General features: G+C 37.1%; 1 protein-coding gene across 8 annotated transcripts in view; it reads left to right on the top strand.

Moving 5' to 3' along the window:
- The window catches only part of NGF (nerve growth factor), a 67,172-nt gene extending 51,174 nt beyond the window's left edge, over window positions 1–15,998 (top strand). For 6 of the 8 annotated variants that reach the window (XM_025167082.2, XM_088153588.1, XM_088153589.1 and 3 more), the window contains one exon: window positions 13,754–15,998. In XM_025167082.2, the coding sequence (XP_025022850.2) occupies window positions 13,766–14,497 (732 nt within the window). In that variant the 5' untranslated portion in view covers window positions 13,754–13,765 and the 3' untranslated portion in view covers window positions 14,498–15,998. Of the gene's footprint in view, window positions 1–3,816; window positions 3,970–13,753 lie in introns of all 8 variants that reach the window. The other 2 variants (XM_088153587.1, XM_007428924.3) reach the window with 2 other exon arrangements.
- The last annotated feature ends 303 nt before the right edge of the window (window positions 15,999–16,301 follow it).

The raw sequence follows: 16,301 nt of genomic DNA, 5'->3' as shown, positions 1-16,301 counted from the left end.
ACGCATGTTAGAATTCCCATTCAAGTATGTATTTCATTTATAGCCATATAGGCAGAATCTGCACCCATTTAAATGTGTATCCAGTTGCATACTAAACGAGTGTTTTTTGTCACAGTGTATTATAGTATCTTCGGTGTCACACAGTTGTATAGCAAAACAAAAAAGTTGGTGGTTGCAGTAATGAAGGTGAATTAGGAATCACTGCCTGTGAATACTTTGGTCTGCTGCCAGATATCTGAAAGACGCTTAAGAGAAGCAAAATACATCACGTTCAAAATGATAACTAAAAATGTTATATTCCTGTCCATGTGATTACATTTAACTGTTAAGAAGTGTTGCTCTGTAATTAATACATAACTGTAATAACTGAGATAGCTCTTTTGCAGCAACACAGAGTGACAGATTTGGGGCTGGGCCAAAGGGCTCTCCCACATGAGGACTCTGCAACAGTTCAAAACCAGCTCTCAAGCTTTGCAATTCCCCATTGCCAGATGTGTTCAAAATCTGGCTGTGCTCAGTTGCAGTGTATTTAAAACTGCACTAAAACTACCCCTTTTTAAAATATTGTTGCTCTGTGGAGCTTGTGGGTGTTCTGTTTCTCCATTTGCAGGAACTCTTTCCTCACTTCACCTGCCAGCTCCTGACCCTAGCAGATTTTTCTAAAGGGAGAAGCAGCTTGATGGCTTTTCATCTCCCTTTCACAGAAACTGCCTTTCTTTTCCCTTTTTATTTATTTTGCATATGGCCAGGTACATGTGTCCTTATTAACATGAAGTAAGGATGTAGCTGTTGGGGGCTGGGGGTCAAGGTTGTGTTTTATTTTGGGTTTTTTGTTTGTTTGTTTTGTTTTGTTTGTATCCTTTCTGTATGGAATGGAATAAGAGGATTTTTTGTTTTTCTAGGACTTGGGAGCTTAGGGTAGGACAGTGATTACATGAAGTCCTTGGTTCTTGGTCTCAGTATTTTGAGGTTGGCAGAAGTCAATTGCAGATTGTCTTCAAACTGCTTTTGAGGGATTGGGGAGTGAAAATAGTGACCATTATTTTTCAAAGGAGATTTTTCTGAGAAAATTTCTCAGATTGTTTTTTGCCTTACATTTCACCTGCCCAGAAAAAGAAAGCAGCCCTTTGTAGAATTTATCTGAATATTCATCACCATTTTTCATTAGAAGCTTCATTTTCTCTCACTATGCCCCCAAACAAACTTAAGGAATTGCGGAGGATACAAAATGGTGGCTAGGTTGCCAAAACATTGCTACAATGCTCCTTTAGAAAATAAAATATCCTATTAATACCGCTGTGGTGATCCTTATACTTGAGAAATTGGTGAGAATTTTTCTTTCACTTGAAGAAATTCCATGAAATGATTCCCCAATTTCTCTGCCCACAAAAAGAATGGATAATTTCAAAAGGACATGTTTGCACAACTCTAATATGAATTAGACTTCCACAGTGAAAGTACCTCCAAAAAAGTGTAATCCAAATCTGGATTGTAAAATGAGATATCAAGATTATCCAATTACTGATTCTTAGAGAGAAATAGAAATTTGGAATTAGCTACATCATTATTAAGCTAGGATGATAACATGAAACCAAAGCCAGACTTCCAACTGAACTTTTTTTTTAATCTACCAGAATTCTGTTTCATCTGGCTGTTTCAGAGGGGTCACTCTTTATTAAGAAATTAAGATGATTTTTCTTCCCAAAAGTGAATGACTAGGTACTGGACATTGATTATTGAAAGAAAATCATTGCTGTGATTGGGGGTGGAGAAAAATTCCAATTTATGCTTGAAATTGTTTGAATTCATTTTTTTTTTTTTTTTAGTCTTAAATGTCTAAATTGCATGGGGTTAGTGGTGAGGGAGAGAGTGCCGGGTTTCCTTCATTCTATAGGTGTGGGAAAAAAAGAAAACTTCACTTAATCTCAAGGATTCTCTTACTCAAATAAACCACGTCTCTCAGGGCAGATGGGATCTATGGCACTTTTGTTAACCCCGAGCCAGTTCCCTGGCTAGAGTGTTGTTCTTTGTTCAAGATGTCATGGTCAAATGGAACCAGAAAGACGAAACCCTAGAAGATTGTGAGGGTTTTTTAATGCAATTATATGTATATCTAGGAAATTTAGGATAGCAGGCTTTCATCTCTCCCCCTGACCTTTGCTACTGAGTTAATGAAACTCTTGACAAGCTGAAACCACTCTTTGATAGCCCAGCCATCCCTGTCATTGACATTTTGTCAGAAATCAAAAGCATTATAGTTCGATATTATTTAAATATAGGGTAGGATACTTATAGTATATTATACTAATAGTGTATTTTATTTAATTAAAATATTTATATACTCCCACTTCGAAGCTCAGGCCAAGCTGATCCTAATTCTAGGCAGAATCAAGCAGTGGTCATAATTGACAGAGGCTTGGAGAAGGGTAGGAGTGAAGTGCTGGAAGTTTAAGTTAAGGATCCTATTCATTCCCTTTGAATCAGACTATTAGTGCTCGTCTTCTGTTCATGGAATAGTGAAAGACATGTTTGCCTGGGCATAAAATATCTTGGGCTCAAGACAGCTTTTACCAAAAAATTAAAACTAACAACCCTGTACCAGAGTCACTATATTCCAGTCTAAAATAACCACAAACCAGCTTTCTGCAACCTACTCTCTATCTTCTGGGAATGAGGGCAATTATAGTCCAACAGATCTCAACTGAACAACATTGGGGTAAACTGCCATAAACAGTAACTTCAAGAATACAGGTTCAAGAACTATAAGTCTACTGAATGAAGTAGTTGTTGAGTCCTTTTTGAAAAAGTTATGAGGAAGGTATATCCTTTGTATCATGTGTAATAAAGGGCCACTCTTCCCTAACAATTATCTTTGCCTCATCTGGTGTAGCCTTGTGAAATTAGGCACACAGTGTAATGTGATAATATGAGCTGATCTTTTAGTGTATATCAAAATTATATGGAATTATTTAAAACTAACTGTTTGTTCTGAAAACCACAAAAGGAAAGGGAATGTAGAATGGATGTGAGCAAGTCTTCTGTTACCTTCATGTTAGCAATATGAATAACCATTTATTTCAGAAAATGAAACCAGAGTTTGATCATAGCATCCAACAACATCACTATACAAAATCTGAGAAATACATGGGAAACTCAAACAGCTTTGCCAACTTGGTTCTTCAATTCAAATAATCCCCCAAGATGTTATATGAGTTGAAGTCCAATGCATTTGAAGTGAACCAGTCTGGTGAAATCTGCGCTTAGATGTGCAGAAATATTTGTAATATTGAAATGTAAGACAATTGCAAGGATAAGCAATATTTTTACCCCACTGAAATTATAGCTATGTAATATTGTGACAGTTGTCATTGGAGAATTTGAGAAATAACAGTGAGTTTTGTAAAATGCAAAGTCTCCTTTGAACTGAATTCGATTCTAAATGACTGGAAAGGTCCATATAGTTTTCTGGGAAATAGCATGGAGTGATTTGCAATTTCCTTCTTCTGGGAGGTTTCTTAACTTCCCAGTCTGTCCTACTGTTGTGAAATTTGCTTGTAGTCTCTCATCACAGTCTTAACCAGGCCAGACCCTGCTTAGCTTTCAACATCAGACAAAGTTAACACTATACAGTAGTTATATTAAGCAATTTCTTTGTAATAAATTCAAACTGATGTTTCACATTGAATTTTCTGATTTTAGCTTCTGGAGGGGTTTCACCAAGGCAAAAATCTGTGTTTCAGAGATATAAATTGTTCATTTTAGATCTTAAAAGTGATACTATCTGCTGTGACTCAAAACTTTCTCAAATTTCCCTAGGAATTCATCTGCAAAGATCAAGAATATGAGCTATCCAATCCTAGTTCATAAAGAGACAAATTTTAAGTGTTATAGACATTTTCAGGATAAACATTTGTTTTAAATAGACACAACCACTGCAAGACATCAGACACAACCTCTGATTGACATACTGTAAGTAATCCAGGTAGTGTTTTGCAGAAGTTAATAGTATTTGACTCTTTGTTGTGTTAGCATCTGACTGACTACTGCTAAGTAATTTTTCAGTAAAAATTGCATAGGTTTAGGAGAATATTTTGAAGTTTTCAGAATATTGATATGTATCCAAACAAAGTTCTAGAGAGCTGGTAGACTACTTGGAAGAGTGTGAAAAGGTGTTTTAATCAGATCACCAATAATGGTAAACAAATTATGCTGCAAGAGAGCTGCAATGCTGGGAATAAAGATTAATTCTTAACCTTACATATTTCTAAATCTTACCAGTCACTCTGTCAAAGAAACTAGGTCTCACCATGACAGAAACAAAAGCATCTACTTTTCCCAGGAAAAGCATGTATATGTTACTGGCATTCTATTGTAATATTTATAATGTATAATAAATAATATGTTGTAAATTAAGTTTCTAAAACATTGTTGATGTGAATATTAGAAATGTTAAGTGCTTATATTGATTTTGGATACTAGCATTGGCTATTTGTGCATGCATTAATAATTATTGAATCATATTTTATAACTGGAATAGGATTTTTATTTTTTATTGTATTGTTCTTGAGTAGACACCTCTTCTCCCCCACTGCACTTAAAAAATGACCTAGTTTGGTTGTCAGTGATATCCTACATAAGCAAGGAGCATAAATTTGGCTGCTTACTATTAAAATGAATAGGTTTCATCTAGTTCAAATAGGAAGGGGAAAAGAGAATTTAGATCTGGATTGACAACTTGTAAATAAACTGTTCATTTTGGTATATGATGTTAATCCCTGTAAATTGGATAGGCTAAGAAAATACTGACAGATACTGTCCTTAATTTCATTTGCTTGACAGAGCTGCATTTATTGGATTTATCCTTGTTACACTATCCAGAAAATACAGAATAAAAGAATATTAAAGATACTGCTGAAATGGGAACTTTTTTCTTGTTAAAACAAACTGCCGGTTGAAATAGAGACTGTGTTTGCTTAGGATGGCAGCGCTTGGAAATGCTATTCAGTTATTTTTGGCATAAGCCAATGCTAGTAGCTTTGTGATTAACAATGCTTAATGTGGCAGATTTTATGCAAAAATGTTATTTTAATAGGATAGTCCTACACAAATGTAATCCAGTACATTTTGTATTTTGTGGGAAGATGAGAACACTTGAATTTTGGCATATGTGTGGAGCAAAAAAAAAATTGATTAACAAAGGCTGTAGTCCAGAACATAGATTACAATGTAATAAAATATATTGTTAAAGGGATTGGGATTGGCTAGGGATCCTTTTGGGATCCCTTCCAACCCTGTAATTCCTGATGATAAGATTTATATTTGGACAGGGTTTAATAGAACTAGTAGGACTGTTGGAGTCCTCTCAAAGGCCCATGCAGAATGGCCAAATACTTTTTGTTATGGAGATTGCTCTCAATAACTGAACTCTTCTGGAACAGATCAAGACATTTGGGAATCATGGCTTAGCTTCCCTCCGTCCTCCTCCCAGTTATGGAATGTGTTAATGCACAGATCAGAGCAAAGAAAGAACAAAACATGCAGTTTTTTATTTTCTGAAGCTAAAGTGTTAGATTCAGGATGAGAGTTAGACATTTAATAGCATTCTGGAAGATTTTGGGGTGTTGGTTGGAGTGTTAAAGTATGAGCCATCACTTGTTCTCAAACTGCATGTTTAAAAATAAGTTCAAATGATACAAAACTCTAGTAGTCTCCAGGAGCCTAAATCTAAAGAAAATGAATATTGTTGGTAGTCATGTACATCAATAAATCAGAAGGTTTGCATGCAAGAAAGTAGATCAGATAATTAGTTTGATTTTCTGCTGGTTGTTTCTCCCCCACCCCCACCCCCAGTTATTAGGATAGGACATAAGATAGTCCATACCTGTAAGTCTGTAATTTCAGGGAAAAAATTATCCATATGTTGATTATATGGGAATTTAAGACACAATATTCAGGAGTTGTCCCCATGTCCCCTTTAAACTTTGGAAGCTGTTGCTTTGAAAGATTTAAATTTTAGAACTATTGTTAAAATCAACACTTCTGCTTCAATACAGCACCCACTCCAAGCAGTTTTACTTTATTTTTGTTTCGCCTTGGCCTCATAGTAAACTGAAGCCGTTCTCATTTTCATATCTGATTGCAGTAAAGATTGTGATGATGGAGCAGCTCTCTGATCAATAACATGATGTTAGTGACTGCCAATATATTGCCAGCCTAAGATTCCAAGCTGTGGCAAGGAAGGAAAAAGAATATACCAATGTATGAAAATTGGTTATTTATGCAAAAGTGAAACGTATTTGAGACATTAAGACGAAAGACACAGTATGGCTTATTCTTATCTTAATCAGCTTTTCTAGTTGTTTTACTTCTGTATATGTAATTAATCAAGCCATCAGTCCATTATGATATAAGTGTATTTGCTTTTGCAACTTTCTTCAAAAATATTCTGCTCCACAGTTTAAATAAACCTCATTCTGGTGGAACAAACACCATTGGAGGTTATTGCCTTCTCCTGATGGAGCAGGGTACCAGGTTGAATGACATCACTAATAGGAGTTGCTGCTATTTGCTGGTGAGTGCAAATCTCAGCAAGAGCATGTCTATTGCTGAGATTTAAAAAGCTGTGTGGACTGATAAGGGGAGTCTATTTCAATGGATAGTCCAAACAGGAGGAAATAGGCACAAAGAAGCTCACGGGACAATAGAGGGAGAAGGAAAAGCAAGGAAAATGATGGTGGAAGGCAAGAAGACAATTGAATACATAGGGAAGTGAAGTATAAGGAATTAGAAGAAAGAAATAGATAATAGAAAAATGCATCAGCTAATAAGCTTCCCCTTCTGCTGCAAAAGACTAGATTTGCAGTCGGAGTTTTCAGTTGGAATCTTTGTTATTGGATGACCCAGAAGAAAAGAGAGAACCAGCTTGAGCACCCAGTACAGAATCTATTCAGTGCACTGTGCCAGCATTTCCCAAAAATGGTGTTTGTCCCTGAACCACAGCTGAATGCCTTGTTAGCCATAGACTATAATAATAAGGTGACTCCCAAAGTGACCAGAAAACCACAAGATAGAGTGGGCCAAAAAAGATCCTCTTGCTGTTCGGTATTCCTCTCTAACTTAACTCCTTGTCTAGGGAGAAGTTCCAAGTCTTAAGGCTGTATTTGTTTTAATGGACCTTTGACATTAATGAGGACTGTGAATAGATACAAGTTTTTCTTTTCTTTTGTTTTGTTTTAAATGTAGCTTTTTTTGCGGAGGTGGTTGTCTGTCCTACAGATGTAACTGATGTAGTTCACTACTTTAAATTCTATAATATGTGTGAAACAGAGCGATGCAGGCTGCTTCTGGAGACAGGTTGTAGAGACTGACCAATTTAACATTGTCATCTATAGGGGCAGGGCTTGATCATTCTCCTTTTCTAGGTCGAGACGGGCAGCCATTCCTCTGTACCTGACAGATACTGTATGTTTGGCAAATCCCTATTCCTTCCCACAGTTCTTTGACAGAAGAGGTATCTGTTTTCCCCCCATTGAAAAGGACCTGCCTCCTCCCTTCCAACTTTAGAGATGAAGAGAGGGCCTGAGAATTTCCTGTGAGCTGTACAGTGCTTCAGAGGTACAAAGTGAGATCAGTGGCAAGACCCTGAGCTTGGGAAGAAGGAAGGTCATCACCACAAAATTTATGGATTGCTGACCAACACTAGGCAATTTTTGTTAATTCCCAGCATAAGGTAGGGATTATAGCCAAGAAACAGAAGCTGAGCACAAAGTTTAAAATACCCAACTACATCTCCTGTCTCTCTTGAGAGAGTAGAGAGTGTGATTCAATTATAGTCCAAGTCTGGGATTTCAAAACTGATGCATTTTAGGCTTGATTGTCTCCAATGCCAAAACCTTATCTTGGGGAATCTTGGTTAAAGTGATGGTTATGAGTCCAGGAAGATTCTGGCTTAAGTTCCCACTTGATATGGAATTCAGCAGGTGACTTAAAGTCACTTATTACTTCAGTCCAACCTGTATCTCAAAATGGCTGTTGTAATGATTAAGGGAACATTCTGTAGCATCTTGAACTCTTTGAGGAATGGTGGGATATACCTGAGTTAATGAATTGTGACAAGGATTAACTGATTATTTTTTTGGATGTTTTCAACATGCTTAATTCCTTTATGTAGCAGAATCTACCACAGACTTTCACAGGTCTGATCTGTAGCATACTTTGTGGGCATTTTATAGTTCCTGTTTGTGGCACAATTATTGCCTGAATGTTGCCTCCTTTAATTAATTTTAACTACCTTTAGTTTGGAGGCATGCAAATGATTTTTATGTTTTTTAAAAAGGCTTACTGTGATTTTATAACTAATCTTTAAAACTTACTCTGGACACTTTTCTTTGTTTTTTAAATAAGCTCCTGTGCATTCAGGGAAACTTTTGAAAAAGTAAACATAAAGCCAGGTTATAATTTGCTGAAGTATTCTGAATTTATAAAAATTCAGATTCTTTTCTTTTAATAATTTGATGTTGCAGAACTATAGAGCCATTAGTTTCACTGTGGGGTTGAGGAAATGGATTGTCTCCCCCCCCTCCCCCCGCCGGCCGGCCGGCCATCAGTTATTTGACACTGTGCTACTAGGAAAAGAATATGTTGTGTTTTGGGTATAATACCTTTAGCAGTATGGAAAGTTTCATTTTGTTTTGTTTCTCATCTGTTTTGTATTTAACCTTTCCTTAGTGTATCATTTGAGTTGCAAAGTGCTAATTGTTCTTTTTAAAACACAGTGTGATTTTCCTATATTTATCTGTATGAAATAACGATTGTCTTCTTTTGTCTACTCAAAATTACTTCATCATAACAGAATACCAATTATACTAATAGGTTTGCATTATGAGGATTCCATTTATATGATTTAATTATTATAATAATTAGTCCAAAAAGACCATTTGATTAAGGTAAAGGATGTACACATCATTAAATTATTTTTAATAATTTGATTGATAGCTGCAGCCTGCTGCTTAGTCAGGGTGAAAGAGTGGGTTCTGCTGAGAAACAAGAGAATTTTAGAATTAGAAAGGCATCTGAATCTGAGGTTCAGATGGCATGGTTCCTATGGTATGATAAAGTTAATATTAATGTAGACTTTAAGAATCATTATACATATTGAGAAAATGGAACAGATATAAACCCAGACTGTGCCTGAAAATGCTTTTGTGGGTCTCAACAAGAGAAGCATTTTAAAGGAAAGAAACAATAGGTAAAGAAAAATGGTTAACTTATCAAGAGTTGTTAGAACAGGAACATGGAGAATATAAGGTAAAATCAAAAGAGCAATTGGCTGCAGAGAGATTTAGTTTTCAGTGGTTTTCGTATGCATACTTAAGAGAAAGATTTAAGGTAGATAATAGGACATTCGGAATTGAGCAGTAGAAGACATTTGAAGTTGAACTATATACAAATGATGAATTTGTATGATGATGTAATTGCTAAAATGTATAAACTTGTATTGAAATTTGAAATGAAAGGAATAAGTGATAAAATGGGCTAAGAACTTTGGACACAATATACAGATGGAACAGTGGGAAAATATATGGTTAAAAGGATTGAAATTTATATTATGTTAAAACTTAAAAGAGAATTTTTATAAAATGATGTACTGTTGGTATATGACACCAGAAAAATTGTATAGAATGTATAAACGTACTTCAGATTTCTGTTAAAAATGTGCACAACATGAAGAGTCATTTTATCATACTTGGTGGACTTGTAGAAAAGCCAGAAATTTCTGGGTTCCAATACATATAATGATACAAAGAATTTTAAAAATCAACATTCAACTGAAACCATAATTTTTCTTGCTGGGATTAATGGACAGTCAGTTAGAAAAGAGCCATTGAAGATTATGTTTTTATAGGATTACTGCTGCAAGATTATTATATGTGCAAAAATGGAAAGACTCTGAAATATCCACAATGGAGCAATGGTTGGTGAAGATGACACAATTAGCAGAGATGGCAAAATTAATCTGTTTGATTAAAGAAAGATCAACAACCACATTTATTAGTGACTGGGAACCCGTTATGGACTTTTTGCTGAAAACAGAGAAAAATGAACTTGTGATTTATGGGTTTGAAGATTAGAAAGGGTAGTTTATGGAAAGAAGGAAATTATGATGTAACCTTAGAGAGAAAGGGCAAAGTAAAAATGTATCTATAACTGCTATCAAGAAGATTGGAAGTTCCTTCTTTATCATCTTTCCTTTCCTTTCCTTTCCTTTCCTTTCCTTTCCTTTCCTTTCCTTTCCTTTCCTTTCCTTTCCTTTCCTTTCCTTTCCTTTCCTTTCCTTTCCTTTCCTTTCCTTTCCTTTCCTTTCCTTTCCTTTCCTTTCCTTTCCTTTCCTCTTTTCCTCTTTTCTTTTTTCACTGTTTACTATTCTTTTTATAATCTGTATTTTCTCTTATAGTTTTTACTTGTTAAATATTCCTTTAATAGCAATTATTTTTAAAAATTGATTGATAGCAAATCTAAGAATGTTAAAAGGGTGTGGTAGGCTGATTCAGTGAATTATATGTGTGCCCTTGAATTTTTAGAAAAGAGAGCATGGATGAATGCATTGCTACCAAACTACAGGTAGTCCTCAACTCAGAATGGTAGTTGGGACCTGAATTTCTTTCACTAAGCAATGTGTTCATAAAGGCTTTCTTCCCAAGGTCATGCACAGCGGTTGCTGTCATTAACTGAATTTCTCCAGTCATTAGCTGAGGACCCACCCCAATCCAAGCCATTCCAGACTTGCTCTCTCCCAAGCCTCGGTTCAGTAAGGGACTGCCTCCTCTTCAACTCCCCCCACCCGCCTATCTCCCTCCCATCTCTGCCCTTTTGGCCACCCTGCACCCTGCCTTGTGAGGCAGCAAGCAGCCCCAGAACCACATAGCTTTGGGGCTGCTTGGCATGCAAAGCCACAGTTGCCCCTGGAAGCTTCAGCCACTCCAGCCCAGCCCACCAGAACAGCTCAAAGCTGCAACACCCTGAGAAGCCCCAGCAGCGTGGCACAAAGCCGCAGCAACCCAGGAAGCCACAGCAGTGTGAAGCCACAGCCACCCCAGTCCAGACCCAGCCACAGTCACCCTCGCCACCCTGCACTCCAAGGCCCCTGCAGCTCTGTGCTGAGCCACCCCAGCTGACCTTTGCCATCTTCTTGCTCCTACTGCTGACGAGGCATGCCTGCCCTGGTCCTTCATGAGGCAGCTGCTGGCCACGTGAGGCCATCTTCCCCAGGTCTTATGAGGGAACCACATGTGCACGACCTTGGGAAGAAAGCCTTGTGCGGCCAGCAGTTGCCTCATGAAGGGCCAGGTAAGGCATGCTCGGGTGGCAGGGGTCATGGAATACAGGGGGCCAAAAGAGCATAGTTGGGGGGGAGATAGGTGGGTGGGGGAAGCTGAAGCACCCCTACAGACATAAGTGCGGACAGGCTGCCAAGTGGATGCAGACCACCATTCTGTGTCAGATAACAAAATATCTTGGGACAATCAGGATCGTTCATATGCAGAGACAACTTGCTAATTATTATTTTAATGGTTGCTGAACCAGTTGACATTTGCACCTGTCACACTATATTTTCTCCCTATTAACACAGCAGTGGCATTATTAATGTTTCAACTATTGTGAAAATCTTACTTGACTAAGCTTGCACTTCTGCTTGAGCGTATAGTTGTGTACAACCAGACTCTGAATAGACAAATTATCCAGTTTCCTTTCTTAAAGCCTCTACATCGTTTCGCAGAACCTAGCTCTGCTTGAATATGTAAAAGTAAATAACAATATTCTCCATTATCTCCTTTTAATTCTTTCTTTTAAATTTCTTGCTAATCTAATTCTGAACAATAAGATCCAATTAAGATTTTTATGTCAAAAATCTCAAAAATCCTTATTTTAATGTTGCTATATGTTAAAGTAACATCTCCTCCTCCACACTGTTAGAAACCCAAATAACGTTTTATTATCATACCTAACTTCTCTTTCCTATTTAGTATAGAGCAATGAATCTACAAAGGACTTACATGCAAGCAATACTGATATAGACTTATTTCAAGATGTGCCTATATTGTCTTTCAATTTTGTTGCACAAACTTTTTTCATTAACATGTCTGTTGACATCAGGAAACTCATTTGACATGTTCTGAATTGCTGCCATGGCCCCAGTGCTCCAAGTAAATCTGAGAAATTAAAGCATCTGGTGCCTCTCTAAGCTGTAACATGATTTGGTTTGGAACTAATGTCCCTCGTCTAGCACAAGCTGGAAGCTCTGTTTCTCTCCAGCTTTTGTAGTGGAGTCAGAATGGTGAAGATGTAGGGATACATGTGGGTTGCATAAATCAAAATGGACATTAGATGGCAATAACAAGATAAAACTCAAACCTTCTGCTGCCATCTATTGGCTGTCTATTCTTGTAAACTGAGATATTGTACCTGAAAAGTTGGGTAGATTGCCTCTTAGCATTTTCCTTTCTTGTGATTTTAGCAAATACTTTGCATAGAATCTGCAACCTTAGCAACCACTCTGACTAATTGATGAGTATCCTAGGATCTGTTATCTATTAAATCTGCTATCTATTAAGAGTATAAATTATCTCTGGGTATACCTCAAAGTATAAATTATCCAAACAATTCTGGAAAAAAAGGGCTTTGAATTTGACACAAATTATTAGCTGTAGTAAAGTATAACTTCACTGAACAAGAGGATTTATGGTTTGTCAGAGAGCCCGCACAATAGTGACTGGCCTTTGTCTTGAAGTTTTCAGAATGGATGGCGGAACTAAAGATAACAACAAAGTCTGAATCATTCCCATCTAAGAGGCTTTAGGCTTTTGTCTACTCAGTGCAAGAGAAAGAGAAATCGGTTTTCAGAACTTTTACTCAGTTTAAACCATGGCCACAATCCAACACTTTGCCTTGAAAACTGCAAAGGACTCGTCCAAGCAGTCACTGCAGAGTCGGTAACGACTGAGCACAGATTTAAAAAAAAAACAAACCTTAAAGTCAATGAATCTAAGCAGATTTACCTGGGTGTTGGATTCTCTCTCAAGGTCTACTGTACTGATACTTCTCTGGGGAAACTGACAATTCTACAACTAATAACATCAGGTCAGGACTTGCATATAGCTTTTATTTCAGTAGCAAAAGTAGCATTTTACTACTTATTATCTGAGAAACTTTTAAGAAATTGAAGTAAGTGCAGATTAGAAGAAATTATTCTTCCACAGCCCATTCAGGTACCTGTGTCAAGTCTGGCAATAGCCTTGTTTCTTCCTCTTTTGGGGAACATATGGCTCATGGAAATCTAGATGCAAGAAAAAGTATATTTGAGCTACTTTTCCTTTTTACATGATTCTTACTGTAGAATTTCCACTTTAGCCCACAGAGATTCTTGCCGGGATCTGTTCTCCCTATTCATAAACCCAAAACGCTGCTCAATATAAGTTATTTTCTAGTACTTCAGGAATTAACAGTAACCCAAGTATTATTTCCTGGCGTCCTCACTTTATTAAGCAGACTTGCTATTTCAATAATCCTTTCTGCAATGGGAAGGGGAAAAGCAACATCTGGTATCCACATGGCTGGGCCTCGTAAGAAGATGAAATTTCTTAACTGTACATTTTCACTGGTGTTGCTATATCAGCACATCTCCACTCATCTTGGAATGCATGTTTTTGCATGTTGTCATTGCTCACAGTAATAATCTTGGTTTGATCTCTCCTAGGTGCATAGCGTAATGTCCATGCTGTGCTACACTCTGATTATAGCATTTCTGATTGGCATATGGGCAGCACCAAAATCTGAAGATAATGCCCCACTGGGCTCCCCTGCAACATCTGACCTTTCTGAAACCAGCTGGACTAAAACTCACCATGTTCTGAAAACATCTCAACACAGAGATCAGAACCATCCTGCTCCTAGGAAGGCAGAGGATCAAGAAACTGGGTCAGCAGCAAACATCATTGTGGATCCAAAGCTTTTTCAGAAGAGGCGGTTCCAGTCACCTCGTGTTCTGTTCAGCACTCAGCCCCCACCTTTGTCAGGAGATGGCCAAAGTGTGGAGTTCCTGGACAGCGCAGACTCTCTTAATAGGAATATCCGGGCCAAACGTGCAACTCATCCTGTGCATAACCGAGGGGAGTATTCTGTGTGTGATAGTGTCAGCGTCTGGGTTGCCAACAAAACCACAGCAACGGACATCAAAGGCAAACAGGTGACTGTGATGGTGGATGTAAACCTTAATAACAATGCCTATAAGCAGTACTTTTTTGAGACCAAGTGCAGAGATCCAAAACCAGTATCAAGTGGGTGCAGAGGCATTGATGCCAGGCATTGGAATTCTTATTGCACCACAACACACACATTTGTTAAGGCATTAACCATGGAAGGCAAGCAGGCATCCTGGCGCTTCATTCGGATTGACACTGCCTGTGTCTGCGTAATCAGTAGAAAAACTGAGAACCTCTGATTGACCATTACTCCAGTACCCACTTTCTCCCAGCCCCCTACCTCAGCCTGTAAATTATTTTAAGTTATGAGGACTCTATGATATATTTATACTTTATACAAGGAAATAAATGAATCCTCATTATTTATTAAATTGTTTGAAAACTGAATATATGGTGTGTGCATTAATGGCATTTCTTTCTGTTAAGCAAATGTTTTCTTAGCTTTCCCTTACTTTATTAACATGGTTGTCATAAAAAAGATTTTGAAGAGAATGCATGGCAGTTTTCAGTGCACTGCACCTGATCTTTTTATTTATATATGCAATGCTCTGTTACTCTAAATTAGACCAAAAGTCATTATACAAGTCCATTAGGAAAATTCTCCCTGTTCTGGCCAGAAATCTTGCATTCATTCAGATTACACATTTGAAAATACAATATGATAAGATGCACGACTGCCATTTTTTTTCAGCTATGCTGACTTCCTTCTGTTTAGGTACTCCAAATATTAGATTTGCAGCTGACTTCTTGTTAAATTTGTCTTCAATGCAATCCCATACAAATCTATTCAGAAGAAAGTTCCTTTGAGTTAAGTGGGGGATATTCCTGTACAACTATGTATAGAATAAATATTAGCAATCACAGTGTCTTTCTCTTTCAACTTGTATAAAAATTTATCTTTCCTATTATAGAAAACATTTGAGCAAACGTTTTGCTATCTAGTTTATAATATGTAGTTAAAAGCAGCTACTTTCTAGTCAGCTGCTGGCAAAACTATAAAACCAGCCTCAGTCCAGCTAAGTATACTTCTAAGTCAATCCCATTTAAATTAATAGAACAAATGTGTCCTCATTGTTGTTTCTGTGAGATATAAAATCCAATTTCACACATAAGTTCCACTGTTTTCAATATGATTTGCTCTCAAGTAAGTATACATAGGATTATTGTCTCATATGGCAGTCCAGTACGTATTTACTTCAAGTTTATTCATGCTGTGTTCTATTTATCAGGCTTTCTCCATGGTAAATAATTACAAGATTTCCATTTCAATTGCCACTGACTTTTGTTAGGTTTGGGACCAGTGCAAAATTCCATGAATTAATCTAAACATTGATGATTTTATAGCCCAAATGTTACCTTTGTGAAATAATTTTCATCTAATCAAAGCTGAATATACACAAAAATAAGTAGTAAGGGATACCTGAGGAAACAGTATTTTCTTTCTGTTACAATGAAAAGATACATTTTTGTTGATTTTTAGGAATAAAAATCATCTTGTTCCTTTGAAGTCAGTGGAAGTTACCTATGAATCTGCTGCAAATGATATTCCTCCCCCGTGCTGCCCAGAATTGCCCAACAGTTTTCACTCAGAGGATGAATGAACTTGAATACATCATTGATTGCAGCCAGCAGTTGGAAGATTGGATGCAGAAAGAAAAATGATTAGTGTGCATGTGTAGGGTATTTAGAATTGGTTCACCAAGATGTTATGATGATTCATTGGAGTTAAAAGTATGGCCTTCCAAGCGTTTTTCTTTCTATTATATTTTAAACTTTCCCAAACTTCGTGCCATCCATCCATACTGCATTTCAACTGCCATCATTCTCAACTAGTATTACATTTGTACATGCTGGGTGGAAATGATGGGAATTGAAGTCAACCACATCTGGACAGAGCCAAGTTGGAAAATACTTTTTTATAATATTGTTGTAAAAATGCAGACGACTTCCTTTGGCTAACTAATATTGGGGTTGGAAGTGAGTTTGTTTACATAAGTTTTAAAAATAGATTTTGGCAATTTTTAAAGGAATATAACCCATAAG

This window comes from Python bivittatus, unplaced genomic scaffold (genome assembly GCF_059951505.1).
Source record: "Python bivittatus isolate LINGU-HERP-01145 unplaced genomic scaffold, Pbiv_v1 ctg000700_np1212, whole genome shotgun sequence".
NCBI lineage: Eukaryota > Metazoa > Chordata > Lepidosauria > Squamata > Pythonidae > Python > Python bivittatus.
This window is presented reverse-complemented; position numbering and strand designations above follow the sequence as displayed.